The sequence below is a fragment of the Mustela erminea genome, chromosome 11, assembly GCF_009829155.1.
Source record: "Mustela erminea isolate mMusErm1 chromosome 11, mMusErm1.Pri, whole genome shotgun sequence".
In the NCBI taxonomy this organism is placed as follows: Eukaryota; Metazoa; Chordata; class Mammalia; order Carnivora; family Mustelidae; genus Mustela; species Mustela erminea.
In genome coordinates, this window is record NC_045624.1 from 36,217,695 (window position 1) to 36,235,696 (window position 18,002).

An 18,002-nucleotide genomic window follows, 5' to 3' on the forward strand; every position below is an offset into this window, starting at 1 on the left:
TTGTCTCTGTTCCTTTCTGTTCTATTTTTGGCTCTCTCTTTGCTTAGAGGACCCCTTTCAATATTTCCTGTAGGACTAGCTTAACGTTTGCAAATTCTTTTAGTTTTTGTTTGTCCTGGAAGCTTTTTATCTCTCCTTCTATTTTCAATGATAGCCTAGCTGGATATCGTATTCTTGGCTGCAGGTTTTTCTCATTTAGTGCTCTGAAAAAATCATGCCAGTTCTTTCTGGCCTGCCATATAGGTCTCTGTGGATAGGTCTGCTGCCAGTCTAATATTTTTATCATTGTATATTACAGACTTCTTGTCCTGAGGTGCTTTCAGGATTTTCTCTTTGTCACTAAGACTTGTAAGTTTTACTATTAGATGATGGGGCGTGGACCTATTTTTATTGATTTTGAGGGGGTTCTCTGTGCCTCCTGGATTTTATTGGTTGTTCCCTTTGCCATATTAGGGAAATTCTCCACTATAATTTGCTCCCGTATACCTTCTCTTCCCCTCTCTCTTTCCTCTTCTTCTGGAATCCCCATTATTTTAATACTGTTTCATCTTATAGTATCACTTATCTCTCAGATTCTCCCCTCGTGGCCCAGTAGTTGTCTCTCTTTTGTTCAGCTTCTTTATTCTCCATGGTTTGGTCTTCTATATCACTAAATCTCTCTTCTGCCTCATTTATCCTAGCAGTAAGAGCCTCTGTTTTTTATTGCACCTTATTAATACCTTTTTTGATTCCAGCTTGGTTAGATTTTAGTTTTTTTATTTCTCCAGAAAGGGCTTTTATTTCTCCAGACAGGGTTTCTCTAATATATTCCATGCCTTTTTCGAGCCCAGTTAGCACCTTGAGAATTGTCATTCTGAACACTAGTTCTGACATATTCTTAATGTCCATATTGATTAGGTCCCTAGCCTTCAGTACTTCCTATTGCTCTTTATTTTGTGGTGAGTTTTTCCGCATTGTCATTTAATCCAGATAAGAATATATGAATGAGAGAATAAAATACTAAAAGGGTGGCAAAGACCCCAGAGAAATGTACGCTAACGAAATCAGATGAGATCCCAAATTGGGGGGAGAAAAAAGGGGTTAAAAAGTAATTTTAGGGCGCCTGGGTGGCTCAGTGGGTTAAGCCGCTGCCTTCGGCTCAGGTCATGATCTCAGGGTCCTGGGATCGAGTCCCGCATTGGGTTCTCTGCTCCGCGGGGAGCCTGCTTCCTCCTCTCTCTCTCTCTGCCTGCCTCTCTGCCTACTGGTGATCTCTCTGTGTCAAATGAATAAATAAAATCTTAAAAAAAAAAAAAGTAATTTAAAAAAATTAAAAAATGCATACATATATATAATACATGTATAATATATGTACATATATATAATACATATAGACACATACATACATACATACATTTATATTAGACTGGTGAGTAGAACTGAGCCAGCCACTTGATTTGGGGTTTATTTTGGTCTCTTGGAAGAAACTACCTCCCAACATTTTAAAGAAAGTAAAACATATATATACCAAAATAAGAGTAAACATGATGAAGGGATGGAATATGACTGTAAAGATGAAGATAAAAATAAATTCTGAGAAAGGAATTGGTAAGATAAGTTGGTTGGAAAAAGAAAAAGAAAGTGGAGAGAATTTGCTCGGGCTGGAGACTAGAACAAAGCCCTTTTGGTCGATTTAGGGTATATTTTGATCTGTTGGAAGAAATTGTATCCCAAAGGTTTTTTTTTTTTATAAGAAAAAGCCCTCTATGTATACAAAAAATAAAGTTAGATACAATGAAGGATAAAATATTTCTATGATAATGAAGGTTTATAAAAATTTTTTTTTAAAAAGGTATTGTTAAGATAAACTAAGAATGTTAAAAAAGGAAAGAGGAAAATTTAAAAAAAAATTAGAATAAGGAAAAAATAAAATTAAAGAAATTTAATTAACTTTGCAAGACTAAAGAATCATGGGGAGAAAGCCATGAATTCCATGCTTTGCTTTCTCCTCCTCTGAAATTGCTCTGTTCTCCTTGGTCAGTGAGCTTGGTCATGGCTGGCTGTTCTTGCTCATCTTCTGGGGGAGGTGCCTGTTGCAGTGAATTTGAAATGTTTTTGCCCAAGGCAGAATTGCACAGCCCTTGCCAGGGAGCGGGCTAATTAATTTGCTCAGGTTCGCTCTCGGGAACCTTTGTTACCTGAACGGTTTTCATAGAGCTCTGGAGGATGGGAATGAAAATGGCGGCCTCCCAATCTCTGGCCCGGAGGAGCAGAGAGCTCGGGGCCCCACTCCTCGTGCCTTTGGAGAAAGGTGGTCAATCACTCCCGTCTCCCTGGTCTCTGGCCACGCTCCAGGTTCACCCGGCCTGTGACCGAGCGTTTCTGTCTCTGACACACAGTCCATTTGGAGTCTCCAAACCCAGCAGCTTCTTGCCTCCAGAGAAGGAAGGTGAGTCTCCCCAGATCGGACACTTGTGGTTTTCCTGCTCAACTGTGCTGTTTATGGTAACCGCAGGCTGAGAGAGCTCACTCAGTAGTTGGTTTCCCTGCTCTGATACCTGTGAGCTCTGCTACACTCAAGACACCCCCATCCTTCTGTGACCCCGTGGGACCTGAAACCACACTGTCCCCATGAGGGCTCCACCCCCACTCTGGAGCGATGTCCCTCAGTGAAGCAGACTTCTAACAGTTCAGATTTTGTGCTCCATTGCTCCACCGCTTGTTGGGAGCCAGCCCCATCCCCGTGGTCTCTCTTCCTGTAGCTTTGGATTGGCTTCTCCGCAAGGTCTACCTTTCAGAAAGTGGTCAATTTTCTGTTTCTAGAATTGTTGCTCTTCTCGTTGATCTCCTGTTGGGTTTGTAGGTGTTCAGAATGGTTTGATAACTATCTAGCTGAACTCCTGTGACCTGATGTCGTCTCAGTCTGCTACTCCTCTGCCATTTTGACTCCTCTTGTCTTTCTCTCTAGTTCTTTTGACCAGTGCTTTTTTCTGTTGTCTGTTGCATACTTTTGCCTTATAAATTTAGCAATCATGTGTTTGGTGTGTCGCCATTAAAAACATTACTGGCTTTTTGGCTGATATGTATGTATAATTTTACAGTTAGGAAGTATTCACCAATGCCTATTTTACTGAGTGTTTTTATTAGGAATAGGTGTTGAATTTGCTGAATGTCCTTTCAGCATCTGTGGAAATGAATATGAGTCTCTAAATTTATGAATGCAGTGAATTATATTAATGGATTTAAATTTATAGGTGAAGGACTTTTTGTTTTATTTTGTTCTGCTTTTATTGCATTAGGATTGGATGATTTCATCTGTTTTATTATTTTTCTGTGACTCTTACTGTGGTTTTCTTCATGACATAATACATATGTATGGTAATTTTTATGAATATTCAGTGTCACTCAAAAAGAAGCTATACTTTCTATTAGAGAGGAAAGCTTGTTATGTTAATAAGATAAACTTTATTCTGCTCCTTCTGGCTTTTCTGCTCTTGCCTAATATTCATTCAGTTGATTGAATTGTGTCTTAAAGTTCCCTATTGTTAGTTGTGTCTATTTCTCCATGCATCTCATGGAGTTTCTGCTTTGTGAAGATGGCTGCTATGATAAATGGCACATAAATATTCATAACTATTGCATTTTCTTTGGAAATTGTGGCATTCAGCATTATAAAGTTTCCCGTTTTTATTCATTACCAGTCTCTTCATTAACATTTCTCAATCATCTCATGGATGAAATTCATCTTCCAGTAAATCCTTTAAGAGCAGCTTGCAACTATGATGTTCCCTGAGTTCTTACATACCAAAAGCCGTCTTTCTATAGTTTTGTTACAAATTGCACAGCTTAGCTAGATAAAAATCCTTGACTCACACCTTCTTTCCTTCAGCTTCTGAAAACAATGTTTCTCTGCTTTAGTCTTATTTTCTGTCTTCTTTCCATGTACTCCCTACCCTCTCCTCTTTTCCCCTTCATTCTCTGCTGAACTGTTTGGGAGTCAGTTGCAGAAATCAGAAGACTTTCATTCCTAGTACTTTAAATTGTGTCATTGCACTTAGTTGAGGCAAATTCTCTAGCTTTCTCTCTTCCTCTTTCTCTCTCACTTTCTCTCTCTCTCTCTTTTTGTTTCAAGTTTTTATTTAAATTCTAGTTAGTTAACATATAGTGTAATATTAGTTGCAGGAGTAGAATTAGTGATTCATCACTTAAATTTAATGCCCTGTGCTCCTCACAACAGATGCCCTCCTTAATACCCATCACCCATTTTATTTATTTATTTATTAAGATTATAGTCATTTTTTAGAGATTTATTTATTTAAAAATTTTTTAAAGATTTTATTTATTTACTTGAGAAAGAGCAAGAGTGAGAGTGAGTACACAGAGGGAGAAGGAGAAGCTGACTACCCACTGAGCAGAGAGCCTGACGCAGGGCTCAATCCCAGGACCCCCAAGATCATGACCTGAGTCAAAGGCAGACGCTTAACCAACTAAGCCACCCAAGCACCACATAAAGATTTATTTATTTATTTGAGAGAGAATATGTGTGTGAGCTGGGGGAGGAGCAGAGAGAGAATCCTAAAGCCAACTTCCAGGTGCATTGGGCTTGATCCCAGGACTGAGCAGAAATCAAGAGTCAACCGCTTAATGGAGTGATCACCTAGGTGCCCCCCCCTTTTTAAGATTTTATTTATTTGAGAGAGAGAGAGAGCAAGCATGAGTGGGGTAAGGGTCAGCAAGAAAAAAGCAGACTCCGCATTAAGCAGGGAGCCCACCACCTTAACCAACTGAGCCCATCCAGGCACCCCACCCATCACCCATTTAGCCCATCCCTCTACCCACCTTCCCTCCAGCAACTCTGTTTGTCTCTTGTTAAGCAAAATAAGTCAGAGAAAAACAATACCATATGATTTCCCTCATATGTGGAATCTCCTTTTTTTAATTTTTCTTTTATAAAATTTTACAAGTTTTACAGACTCTCAGTTTGGATTTGTATGGTTGTTTTTTTGTGATTAGATTTAAGCATATTAGCAGGAATATCACATAGGTGGTATTGTGTCCTCAGTGTATTTCATCAGGGGGCATGTGAGATCTGTTCTGAACTGAGGGTTTTTTCCTTTCCAGTAAACTTTATTTTTTAGTGCAATTTTAGGGTCACAGTAATATTGAGCAGAAAGCACAATTCCCATGTACGCCCAACCCACACATACGCACAATATCCTCCAGTATCAACATAGTGGTACACTAGAGTAGTACATTTATTGTAATTGATGAACCACATTGACATATCATTATCACCCGGAGTCCATAGTTTGTTTACATTAGGGTTTGCTTTTGGTGTTGTATATTCTGTGGGTTTTGACAAATGTATAATGATAAGTATTCACCAGTATAGAATCACACAGAATATTTTCACTGCCCTAAAAATCCTCTCTACTTTATCTGCATATCCCTTCTTTCGCCATACTCCTACCAACCACAGATGTTTTTAACTCTTTCCATAGTTCTGCATTTTGGAATGTCAAAAAGTTGGAATCACAATATATAGCCTTTTCATATTGGCATCTTCATTTAATAATGTGCATTTAAGGTTCTTCATTATCTTTTCATGGCTCAATAGCTCATTTCTTTTTAGCACTAAATAATAATCCATTGTTTTGCTATACCACAAGTTCTTTCTTTACTCATCTACTAAAGGACATCTTGATTGCTTCCAAGTTTTGGCAGTTATGAATAAAATTGCTGTAAACATCAATCTGCAGGTTTTTGTGTGGAAGTGAGTTTTCCTTTTGCGGGGTGGGGGGCAAATATCAAGGAGTGTGATTGCTGTATTGTATGGTAAAAATGTGTTTAGTTTTTCACTTTGTATTCCCACTAGTAACGAATAAGAGTTCTTATTGCCCCACATCTTTATCAGCAGTTGGTGTTTTGTTTGTTTGTTTGTTTTAAAGATTTTCTTTATTTATTTGACAGAGAGAGGTCACAGTAGGCAGAAGCAGGCAGAGAGAGAGGAGGAAGCAGACTCCCCACTGAGTAGAGAGCCCAATGCGGGGCTCGATCCCAGGACCCTGAGATCATGACCTGAGCCGAAGGCAGAGGCTTAACCCAGAGCCACCCAGGCACCCCAGCAGTTGGTGGTTTTAATGTTCAGGATTTTGTCTATGCTATTTGTGTGTAGTAGTAAATTGTAATTTTAATTTGCATTTCCCTAATGACATATGACCTAGAGCATCTTTTCATATGCTTATTTCCTATTTGTATATCTTCTGTGGTAAGGTATCTATTTGTATATCTTCTGTGGTAAGGTATCTTTTCTTTTTATTTATTTATTTATTTATTTTTTTCAGCGTAACAGTATTCATTGTTTTTGCACCACGCCAGTGCTCCATGCAATTCGTGCCCTCTCCAATACCCACCACCTGGTTCCCCCAACCTCCCACCCCCGGCCCCTTCAAAACCCTCAGATTGTTTTTCATAGCCTCTTATCGTTCACCTCCCCTTCCAATTTCCCTCAACTCCTTTCTCCTCTCCATCTCCCCTTATCCTCCATGCTATTTGTTATGCTTGTGGTAAGGTATCTGTTCAGGGTTGGGGTTTTTTTGTTTGTTTGTTTATTTTCTTATTATTAAGTTTTAAGAGTTCTTCGTATATTTCAGATAGGAGTCCTTCATCAGCTATGCCTTTGCAGGAATTTTCTCTCAGTCTGTGGCTTGTGTTCTCATTCTTTTCTCATTCTCTCATTCTCTTCTGCAAAGCAGTTTTTAATTCTAATGAAGTCTAATTCTCAATTCTTTCTTTAATGGATCTTGACTTTGGTGTTATATCAGAAAAGTCATTGCCAAGCCCAGGGTCACCCAGATTTTCTCCTAGAAAATTTATAAAACCCTTTAAGATAGGTTTGTGTTTTACTGTGATCCATTTTGAGTAAATTGTTGTGAAGGGTGTAATGTCTATGTTTAGGTTCATTTTTTGGTATTTAGTTGTCATTCCAGCAACATTTGGTGAAAAGACTGTCTTTACCCCCATTGTATTGCTTTGCTCTTTTGTTCCATGGATCTAGTTGCCCATTCTTTCACCAACACCACACTCTTCTGATCACTGTAACTTTATAGTAAGTTATAGGAAGTCAGATAGTGGTCAGTCCTTCAATATTGTATTGGCTATTCTGGGTCTTTTACCTCTCCATATAAACTTTAAAATTGGTTTGTTGGTATCCACAAAATAATTTGCTGTGATTTTGATTGGGATTGTATTAAATTTGTAGATCAATTTGGGAAGGACTGCTGTTGTGACTGTATTGTATCTTCCTATTCATATTTATGGAATATCTCTCCATTATTTATTCCTTTTTGCTCTCAGTTTTATTTCAGATTTGAAATGTTCTTTCATATCTGCAGTTGCTTACTAAATTATGTGTAATTTTCTCTTTTATTTTTCTCTTTTATGGCTGTTTTTGGCTCTGTGTTTTTGAGAATTTTCATTCACTGAAAAGTTTTGATTATTTTTCTCTTTCCCTCTAATAGAACCTTTTCTGGTTTCTGGGTTCCTTGGGCAGGTAGGTAGATAGGAGTTTGTGTGGATTACTCTGTTCTTTAAATCCAAAGAACCTTGCTTGTTTGCCACAAATACAAGAGTATGGTTCCCTTAATAAATATTGTCCTCTTTTGGTCTGACGTATGATTTTCTTACTATGTGTAGATTATAACATCTCATTATCCTTAATTGCTTCATTTTTTTCCTTTATCACCAAGTCTCCAGAGATACTTCCTTTTTTCAAGGTGCCTCTTTTCTTTCCCGGAAGCAGTTTTTTCAAGGCTCTTCTTTTTTGGTGACATATACTTTTTGTGTATGTCTGTGTATGATGTCCTCTTGACCTTCCAGTGGCTAATGCTCTAGTTCACAATGTCCCAAATCTTTTCTTAAAATTTCCCACTCAGAGTTGGACCCCTCTCTTGGATGGTATATCTTACTGGTGTTAATCTGTTTTTTTGCCACTTTTAAGACCCCTTGATATCTTACCCTCTTTTTATAGAGTCATCATCTGACTGTACTTTGGGGGACTCCAAAGCCAGTTCAGTTGGCCTCTGGTTTTTATTTTCCATTACATTTAAACATTTACATCTAAAATGAAGTGCTATTCTGGTTCCTAGTTATGCCATAGGCATGAACTGTATATGCTTTTATTGCTACACTGAAATATCTATATATTCTTTGGAAAGTATATAGGGAGATTGGAATTTAGATGGCTGATATTTTATGAGAATCTGGAATTCTAGCTCTGTAAGTATTTCGCTACGAAGTTTCTAGATAACTATGATGTTAAACCATGTAAAATTGCTATTTTTATAATTCAGGAATTCTTGAATATCAGTAGTTGTATATGGTGCTACTCGATAAAAAGGTAAGCAAGCTCTTTACTCTTGTGTTTCATGCCTTAGTGAAATGTTACATATTGGAGAGGCATTGTTCTTAGTATTCATTCTAAGGTTGTAAAGGCTACATTTTTTTATCAATTTTACTGAGGTTTAATTATATACAACAAAATGGCACCAATTTTAGCATACAATTCAGTGGATATGGACAATTTTTACACTTCTGTAACCATCACCACCACTGTATTTCCATCACATTAAAAAGCTCCATTCAGCACTTTTGCAGTTTTAGCCCCACCTCAGGAAATCTGTAAACTGCTTTCTGTCATTAAATTAGATGTCTGAAGTCTACATCTTTAAATTAGCCTTTGAATCTTGCCATATTTGAGGCTTGCTTATTACTCCAGTATCCACTAGTTACCTTTCCCTGCTATATTTGTGTTGGCCTCAGGGCATTTTTACTTGTGAGGCCATCCATCCGTTTTCTACTGGGCACTTTACATTTCACGTACCTTGAATGGGTGTCCGTCTCTGCAGGATCCACGAAGCTTTTATTTTCTGTGCTTTTACTCATGCTATTCTCTCAGCCAGGAAATCACTTACCCCTAAACTAACATTCTTCCTTGCCTGATTTATTCCTACTTATATTTTTAATGTCAGCGTATATTACTGATTGGGTTGTTTATCAATTGTATTTTGTCTTTATCAGTTTTGTTTTCTTTATTGTTGTATAATTGTCATCATTACTCTGAACTCCTTGGGGACAGCAGTGACTTCTTCAATTTGTTTTCACATCACAGATGTGCCTGGCACATGGGAGCTCTCTGTTCTTAATATTTAATAAATATTTGATTTATGATGAATGGGTTTTAACTCCTGTATATAAGAATTAAAACTAAGTCTACATAGGAAAAATTAAAGAAGTCTTTTTTTTTTTTTTCTAAAAAGTCTTCATAGGTCATAGTAGTTACTAAAAAAACTAAAGTTGAACGAATAGCATCCTTTAGGAGGAGAGGTGGGCATTAGACCATAGTTCTGCTTGCAGAAACCAGTTTTAAGTTAATGCTTCAATTCTTCTTTTGCCATATATTTCTAGAAATTCACCGAGCAGTGTCTGTGGAGAAAAATAGTCTAGCTTTGTTCAAATATGATCTCTATGTACTAATAATGTGTTTTAAAGATCTAAAAAGAAAAATTTTCAAGATTCCATTCTCCTACATTTTAAGTAGCTTTGATAATTATATCAGTTGTTTTCACATGTGTATTTCCTATCACAGTGTAAATTCAAGGGCCAGAGCTAGATTAATCTGTTTTACCTTAGGATTCCTTTCTTTAATAGCTAATAAATATTTGATTTGATTCTGTGATTCATGTTTGTTGTCCTATTACATACCCAGGCATGGTACCCTACTATATTCACTCTAAAATTGTATTAGGTATGAAGAAAATTATTTATAAGGTTATGTCAGTCATCAGTTTCTGATTCTGGATAGCAACCTGATGTGTTCTAAACTGTGTGATCTTAAAATGATACAGCTTCAAAAACGCTTCATTTTAATAGTGAAAGAATTGGGACAAGCAGGAATGATCTCTTGTTGATGGTTAAGAATACTTTCCAGGTGTTACAGAAACCACTCTTACATTCAAACTTTTGTTCTCTGAATGTTTACCTGTAATGACAGTACCATTTTTACCTGAACTAGATTTTTGTTCCCTTCTCTCACAGCAAATAAGAAGATTAATGATTCTTAATATGTTGACATCCTGACTTTGTTTTCATAAACCAGCAGGGATCTAAGAAACAACTATTAGGGTATCTGTCTATCACCAGCAAAGCTAGCTCAGAATTAACTGTAATGACTATTCTTTTTGTATGCTCTCACTGAATAGCAGAGCTATCTAAGCTTTTCTGGAGGAACTCAAGTTTTAGTTAAGAATACAGTTCAGCAAAACATACAGACACATCAGTACCCTTGAAAACATACTTTTTTTTTTTTTTTAATGAGAGAGAGAGCACACAAATGGGAGAGACAGAGGGATAGAATCCAAAGCAGACTCTGCTGAGCATGGAGATCTCATGATCAATCTCATAACCCTGAGATAACCACCTGAGCTGAAACCAAATCAGATGCGAACCAACTGTGCGTCCCAGGCGCTCCAACATACTCTTTATTTATTAAATATAATCTAGATTATGCTTTGTTGTATGGTAGTTAAAAGTGCTACAGGTGCTCAAACTTAACCTCTATGTGACATTTTCTTTCTTTCTTTTTTTTAAATTTATGTATTTGACAGAGAGAGAGTTCATAAGTAGGCAGAGACAGAGAGGGAAGCAGGCTCCCTGGTGAGCAGAGAGCCCCATGTGGGGCTGATGTGGGGCTCGATCCCAGCACCCTGGGATCAGGACCTAAGCCAAAGGCAGAGGCTTTAACCCACTGAGCCACCCAGGTGTCCCTCTATGTGACATTTTCAAAGTAAGAATTTATAATTGAAATTTCTCATTTTGATTAATAAAGGCTAATGTTTTCGCACTTTGTTTTATATTTATCTTTAGTGTTTTAAAATATAATTTCATTTTGCCTTGTAGTGTATGCAGAGAATATTTCCAAAATGGTGGGAAGAGAAAAGCACTTGAAAAAGATGAAAAAAGAGCTGTACTCGCCACTAAGACCACTCCAGCCTTAAATACACACGAGTCTTCTAAACTTGAAGGTCATTTAACCAACCTCAGCTTTACAAACCCTGAATTTATAACTGAGTAAGTATACTTTTTCTACTCCAGTTATTAACATCATCCTGGATAGCTCTATAAATAATGTAAAATAGTGTAATGATTTACCATAAGTAGTGGGCTGTTTGCTTGCTCCCCTGATAATAGATTAGGCTGAAAAATACATATTTGTAATATTACTAGGTGGAAAACTAGCATAAATTTTAAGGGATATCTGGAAAACTAGTGGTTCTTTAATAGATTATATTCAGGAAAAATGAAAAAGAATAGTTTCTTAAATGTAATCACTCTTATGGGAATCAAAGAATCAAAATAACAAAATCCATTTTAAACTGTGTTTAATTTAAAGTCAGTATCCACTAATTAAAAAATCACAAGGAATAATGGAAGATTATTAATAGAGCCAATTGCCATTGTTTTATTGTTAATAGGAAAATCTGCCTACTAGTAATATATGTATGCGTAGGCACAAATTTTACTTATTTAGTAAGTAATTGGATATTTTCCAGTTTTATTGAGATAAAATATTGTGTAAGTTTAAGGTATACAACGTGACTTGATATATGTAAATATTGTAAAATGATTACAAGTTTGGTTACTATCTATCACCTCACAGTTATAATTTTTTTTCTTGTGATAACCTTTAAGATCCATTCTTTTAGCAAATTTGAAATATACAATGTAATGTTAACTATAGTTGTCATGGTATACCGTTCATCCCTTTAACTTACATATAACTGAAAGTTTGTATCTTTCACCCAATTTCTCTACTCCAGCCCTTATCACCCCCTCTAGTAACCACGGTTACATCTGTTTCTATGAGTTTAGCTTCTCTTAGATTCCATATATAAGTATTTGTCTTAGATTGTCTTTCTCTGACTTAATTCACTTAGCATAATGGCCTGAAGATCTGTCCATGTTATTAAAAATGGCAGGATTTCATTCTTTTTTATGGGTGAATAGTATTTTGTTCTATATTTATATATATAAGCACATAAGTATTACAATCTAATGAATAGTAGTATTAAAATTATTTATATACCTTAGTACCAGAATTGTAGTATCAAGTAATACTTTATTAATCTCTTGAAAATGCTACACTTGAATAATTCTAGAAACATTCTTGATAGACACTGAAAGCTAACCATGAAAATAAAATGTATTAGCTTTTTAACAATTTAATTTTACAGATATCGAACATAGTGTTACCTCTGGCTACTTTGATTTTACACCATGTTGACAATACTCTCTAATCAGTTGTAAGCAGTTTCATTTGAAAACTAATTGAATACATTTGATTAGTTCAGTAGGAAAGGATTAAGGCATCTTTTTTTACCTTTTTTCAAAGGTTACTACAGAGCTTACAAAGCATAGTGACTTACTGAACATCCTGTAACTCAGAGTGTTATGAACATTCTTGAATATTTTTTAAATGACAATATAAAAATATAGTTACACTGCTATCAAAGACAGGTACATCTAGAAAATATCAACCCTTGAATTTCTATATGGTTCTTTTTTATAGTATTTTACTGTTGAGATTACCTTACTTGTATCACTGTCATCATATTTTTCTTTACTTCTCTAAACATGTTTTCTTTTAATTCTTGGAACATTTTTATAATAGTTAATTTGAAGTCTTTGTTAAATTCAACATTTGAGCTTACTCAGAGTAATTTTTTTATTTTACTATTTTTCCTGGGTATGGACCACACTTTCCTGTTTTTGTTTGTATGTCTCATAATTTGTTAAAAGTCACCCAATGTATTTTTGATAATACATTGTGGAAACTCTCATTTGGGGTTTTTCCCCAAAGTAGGATGGTGGTGGTGGTTTTTTAGTAATTTGCTAGGGCTAGGGCTTAATCTGTGGGATCTGCCTTCTTTGCAGCTTGTATGGTATTGTCGTTTTTACTTTTTAGGCTTGTTTCCTCTGCATAGTATAGTGGTCATTGATAGCACAGGTTCTACCCAAATATCTCAAGCCAGATAGGCTTCTGCCCTCTAGGAGTGGGTGTGTGTAGATTAGGGAGTGCTTTAAAAACTTAGGCAGTTTTCCAGACTCCCTAACCATATACTTTTCACCAGACCCTCTTGGAGCTCCTGTGCATGTTCACTTAGTCTCCAGATCATTCAAGGCTATGTGGAGACCTTATGCAGCCCCTGTATGCCTTTCTCATTTTCAGGACTTTCTGGTTAAATTTTTTGCTAATTCTCCAGTCTGCACGTAGCTCAGCCCAACTAAAGCTGCAACCTCAGACTAGCATAGCTGCTGACTTTCTGTTTGTTTTCTACTTTTACTGATAATGCCCTGTGTGGGTTTTGGACCCTTTGCTTCAAATCAAGTTAGCCCCTTCCAGCAGTGGAGCTGTTGACTTTCATAACCATCCCTGTCCTTGAAGAATTTCTATATCAACTAACCAAGGGGGGGGGGGGGGGGGTAGTGGTGGCTTTAGGCAAATAGACCCTACTGTTCTTAACTTAGGATCAGCTTGTTTGAATGAATAAACAATTCTCAAATTGTTTGCCTTTGTTTGAGTATAAAACTCAAGGAGTTTCTTAAGGAGTGGATTTGCACTTCTACCCTGCCAGAATCAAGAAAAGACAATCTGATGCAGATCCCATGTTGAGTGCAGAGCCCAAGATGGGGCTTGATCTTGAAACCCTGAGATCATCACTCGAGCAGAAACCAAGAATCTGCTGCTTAATTGACCGTGCCACCCAGCTGCCCCTCCAGTTTATTTTAAAGGAGAAAAATTAGTTAGGTTTAAGTATTTGAAAGAAAGTTTCCAAACATGATTGTTGTGGGTCAAGAGTTACTTAGTATTGAAATTAAAAATTGAAACAAGTTATCTAACCTGGCTAGGTTTAGATTTTCTTCATTCTAAAAACTCTGGACTCCTTCATATACCATCTGGACCCAACACGTGTATGTAAACATTATTCCTCCTGCTTTTGCCATTTTTGCAGCCTTTATTCTAGTCATATAGAACTGTTTAAATTCCCCTAGTGGTACATGCTTGCTCTTACTTTCTGGCAGTTGAAAGAATAACATGTCCTCTTTCTGATAAACTATTGCTGTATTATATTAGGCTATATTTGAAATACCTTGCGTCCCAGACCTTAATTCAAACTTCCCAAAAGAAATGATAACTCTTTGATACCAGTATTAAACGTTTTTATAAATAGTTCTATTAGTGTACTTATAATATTGTACTAAAACCACTATTGAATATTTTTCTTGTTACAAATGAAGTAAGATCACAGTGTAAAAAATTTGCATGTAAAGAAGACTGTGGCTGTAGAAAAATTACTGTTCAGTCGCAGTTAAGTTTAGGCACATTTCTTTCCAGTCTTTTTAATGGGCATTGTTTTTTACACAATAGAGACCATGTAGTATAAAGAATTTTGTTAACTGCTCTTCCCATGCTATTAAAACACTCATTCTGCATTATATTTTTTTAAATTATTTTTTATTAATGTATGATGAATTATTTGTCCCAGGGATACAGGTCTGTGAATCGTCAGGATTACACACTTCACAGCACTCACCATATCACATACCCTCCACAATGTCCATAACCCAACCACCCTCTCCACCCCCCACCCCAGCAACCCTCAGTCTGTTTTGTAAGAGTCTCTTATGGTTTGTCTCCCTCCCAATCCCATCTTGTTTCATTTTTTCCTTCCCTAGCCGCCCCCCCAAATCCCTCACTCTGCCTCTCAAATTCCTCATATCAGAGAGATCATATGATAATTATCTTTCTCTGATTGGCTTATTTCACTCAGCACAATACCTTCTAGTTCCATCCACATCATTGCAAATGGCAAGATTTCATTTCTTTTGATGGCTGCTTAATATTCCATTGTATATATATACCACATCTTCTTTTTCCATTCATCTGTTTATGGACATCTAGGTTCTTTCCGTAGTTTGGCTATTGTGGACATTGCTGCTGTAAACATTGGGGTGCATGTACCCCTTTGGATCACTATATTTGTATCTTTAGGGTAAATACCCAGTACTGAAATTGCTGGGTCATGGGGTGGCTCTATTTTCATCTTTCTGAGGAATCTTAATGCTGTTTTCCAGAGTGGCTGCACCAGCTTGCATTCCCACCAACAGTGTAAGAGGGTTCCCCTTTCCTGTATCCGCGCCAACATCTGTCATTTCCTGACTTGTTCATTTTAGCCATTCTGACTGGTGTGAGGTGGTATCTCACTGTGGTTTGGATTTGTATTTTCCTGATGCTGAGTGATGTGGAGCACTTTTTCATGTGTCTGTTGACCATCTGGATGTCTTCTTTGCAGAAATGTCTGTTCATGTCCTCTGCTCATTTCTGGATTGGGTTATTTGTTCTTTGGATGTTGAGCTTCGTAAGTTCTTTATAGATTTTGGGTACTAGCCCTTTATCTGATAATGTCATTTGCAAATATCTTCTCCCATTCTGTCAGTTGTCCTTTGGTTTTGTTGACTGTTTCCTTTGCTATGCATAAGCTTTTGATCTCGATGAAGTCCCAATAGTGCATTTTTTCCCTTGCTTCCCTTGCCTTCGGTGATGTTTCTAGGAAGAAGTTGCTGTGGCTGAGGTCGAAGAGGTTGCTGCCTGTGTTCTCCTCAAGGATTTTGATGGATTCCTTTCTCACATTGAGGCCCTTCATCCATTTTGAGTCTATTTTTGTGTGTGGTGTATGGAAATGGTCCAGTTTCATTTTTCTGCACATGGCTGTCCAGTTGTCCCAACACCATTTGTGGAAGAGACTGCTTTTTTCCATTGGACATTCTTTCCTGCTTGGTGGAAGATTAGTTGACCATAGAGTTGAGGGTCTATTGTCTATTTCTGGGCTCTCTATTCTGTTCCATTGATCTATGTGTCTGTTTCTGTGACAGTACCATACTGTGTTGATGATGACAGCTTTGTAATAGAGCTTGAAGTCTGGAATTGTGATGCCACCGACTTTGGCTTTCTTTTTCAACATTCCTCTGGCTATTTGGGGTCTCTTCTGGTTCCATATAAATTTTAGGTTTATTTGTTCCATTTCTTCAAAAAAATTGATGGTATTTTGATAGGGATTGCATTAAATGTGTAGATGGCTTTAGGTAGCATAGACATTTTCAAAATATTTGTTCTTCCAATCCATGAGCATGGAACATTCTTCCATTTCTTTGTGTCTTCCTCAATTTCTTTCATGAGTACTTTATATAGTTTTCTGAGTACAGATTCTTTGCCTCTTTGGTTAGGTTTACTCCTAGGTATCTTATGGTTTTGAGTGCCATTGTAAATGGGATTGACTCCTTAATTTCTCTTTGTTCTGTTTTGTGGTTGGTGTATAGAAATGCAACTGATTTCTGTGCATTGATTTTATATCCTGCCACTTGACTGAATTCCTGTGTGAGTTCTAGCAGTTGTGGAGTGGAGTCTTTCGGGTTTTCCACACAAAGTATCATATCGTCTGCAAAGAGTGATAGTTTCACTACTTCTTTGCCAATTTGGATTCCTTTAATTTCTTTTTGTTGTCTAATTGCTGAGGATAGGACTTCTAGTAGTACATTGAATAGCAGTGGTAACAGTGGCTATCCCTGCCGTGTTCCTGACCATAGGGGAAAAGCTCTCAGTTTTTCCCCATTGAGAATGGTATTCGCTGTGGGTTTCTCATAGATGGCTTTGATGGTATAGAGGTATGAACCCTCTATCCCTACACTTTGAAGAGTTTTGATCAAGAAAGGATGCTGTACTTTGTCAAATGCTTTCTCAGCATCTATTTAGAGGATCATGTGGTTCTTGTTCTTTTATTTTGTATTGTATCACGTTGATTGATTTGCGAATGTTGGACCAACCTTGCAGCCCAGGAATAAATCCCTCTTGGTCGTGGTGAATAGTCCTTTTAATGTACTGTTGGATCCTATTGGCTAATATTTTGGTGAGAATTTTCGCATCTGTTTAGCAAGGTTATTGGTCTTTAATTCTCCTTTTTGGCGGGGTCTTTGTCTGGTTTTGGGATCAAGGTAATGCTGGCCTCATAAAATGAGTTTGGAAGTTTTCCTTCCATTTCTGTTTTTTGGAACAGTGTCAGGAGAATAGGTATTAATTCTTCTTGAAATGTTTGGAAGAATACCCCCGGGAAGCCGTCTAACCCTGGGCTCTTGTTTGTTGGTTGTTGATTTTTTTTTTAATATTTTATTTATTTATTTGACACAGAGAGATCACAAGTAGGCAGAGAGGCAGGCAGAGAGAGAGGGGGGAAGCAGGCTTCCCGCTGAGCAGAGAGCCTGATGCGGTACTTGATGCCAGGACCCTGAGATCATGACCTGAGCCGAAGGCAGAGACTTAACCCACTGAGCCACCCAGGTGCCCTGTTGTGAGATTTTTGATGACTGCTTCAGTCTCCTTACTGATTATTGGTCTGTTCAGGTTTTCTGTTTCTTCCTGGTTCAGTTTTGGTAGTTTATATGTCTCTAGGAATGCATCCATTTCTTCCAGATTATCAAATTTGCTGGCGTATAGTTGCTCATCATATCCTCTTATAATTGTTTGTATTTCTTTTGTGTTGGTTGTGATCTCTCCACCTTCATTCATTTTATTAATTTGGCCCCTTTCTCTTTTCTTTTTGATAAGTCTGGCCAGGGGTTTATCAATCTCATTAATTCTTTCAAGGAATCAACTCCTAGTTTCGTTGATTTGTTCTACTGTTCTTTTGGTTTCTATTTCATTGATTTGTGCTCTGATCTTTATGATTTCTCTTCTGCTGCTGGGTTTAGGCTTTCTTTGCTGTTCTTTCTTCAGCTCCTTTAGGTGTAGGGTTAGGTTGTGTCCTTGAGAACTTTCTTGTTTCTTGAGAAAGGCTTGTATTGCTATACACTTTACTCTCAGGACTGCCTTTGCTGTGTCCCAAAGATTTTGGACAGTTGTGTTTTCATTTTCA

General features: G+C 37.1%; 1 protein-coding gene across 1 annotated transcript in view; it reads left to right on the plus strand.

Annotated features, from left to right (window-relative positions):
• The window catches only part of BMT2 (base methyltransferase of 25S rRNA 2 homolog), a 105,203-nt gene that overhangs the window by 27,689 nt on the left and 59,512 nt on the right, over positions 1 to 18,002 (plus strand). Inside the window, exon 3 of the mRNA XM_032304061.1 lies at positions 10,936 to 11,106. Within this exon, the coding sequence (XP_032159952.1) occupies positions 10,936 to 11,106 (171 nt within the window). The remainder of the gene's footprint in view (positions 1 to 10,935; positions 11,107 to 18,002) is intronic.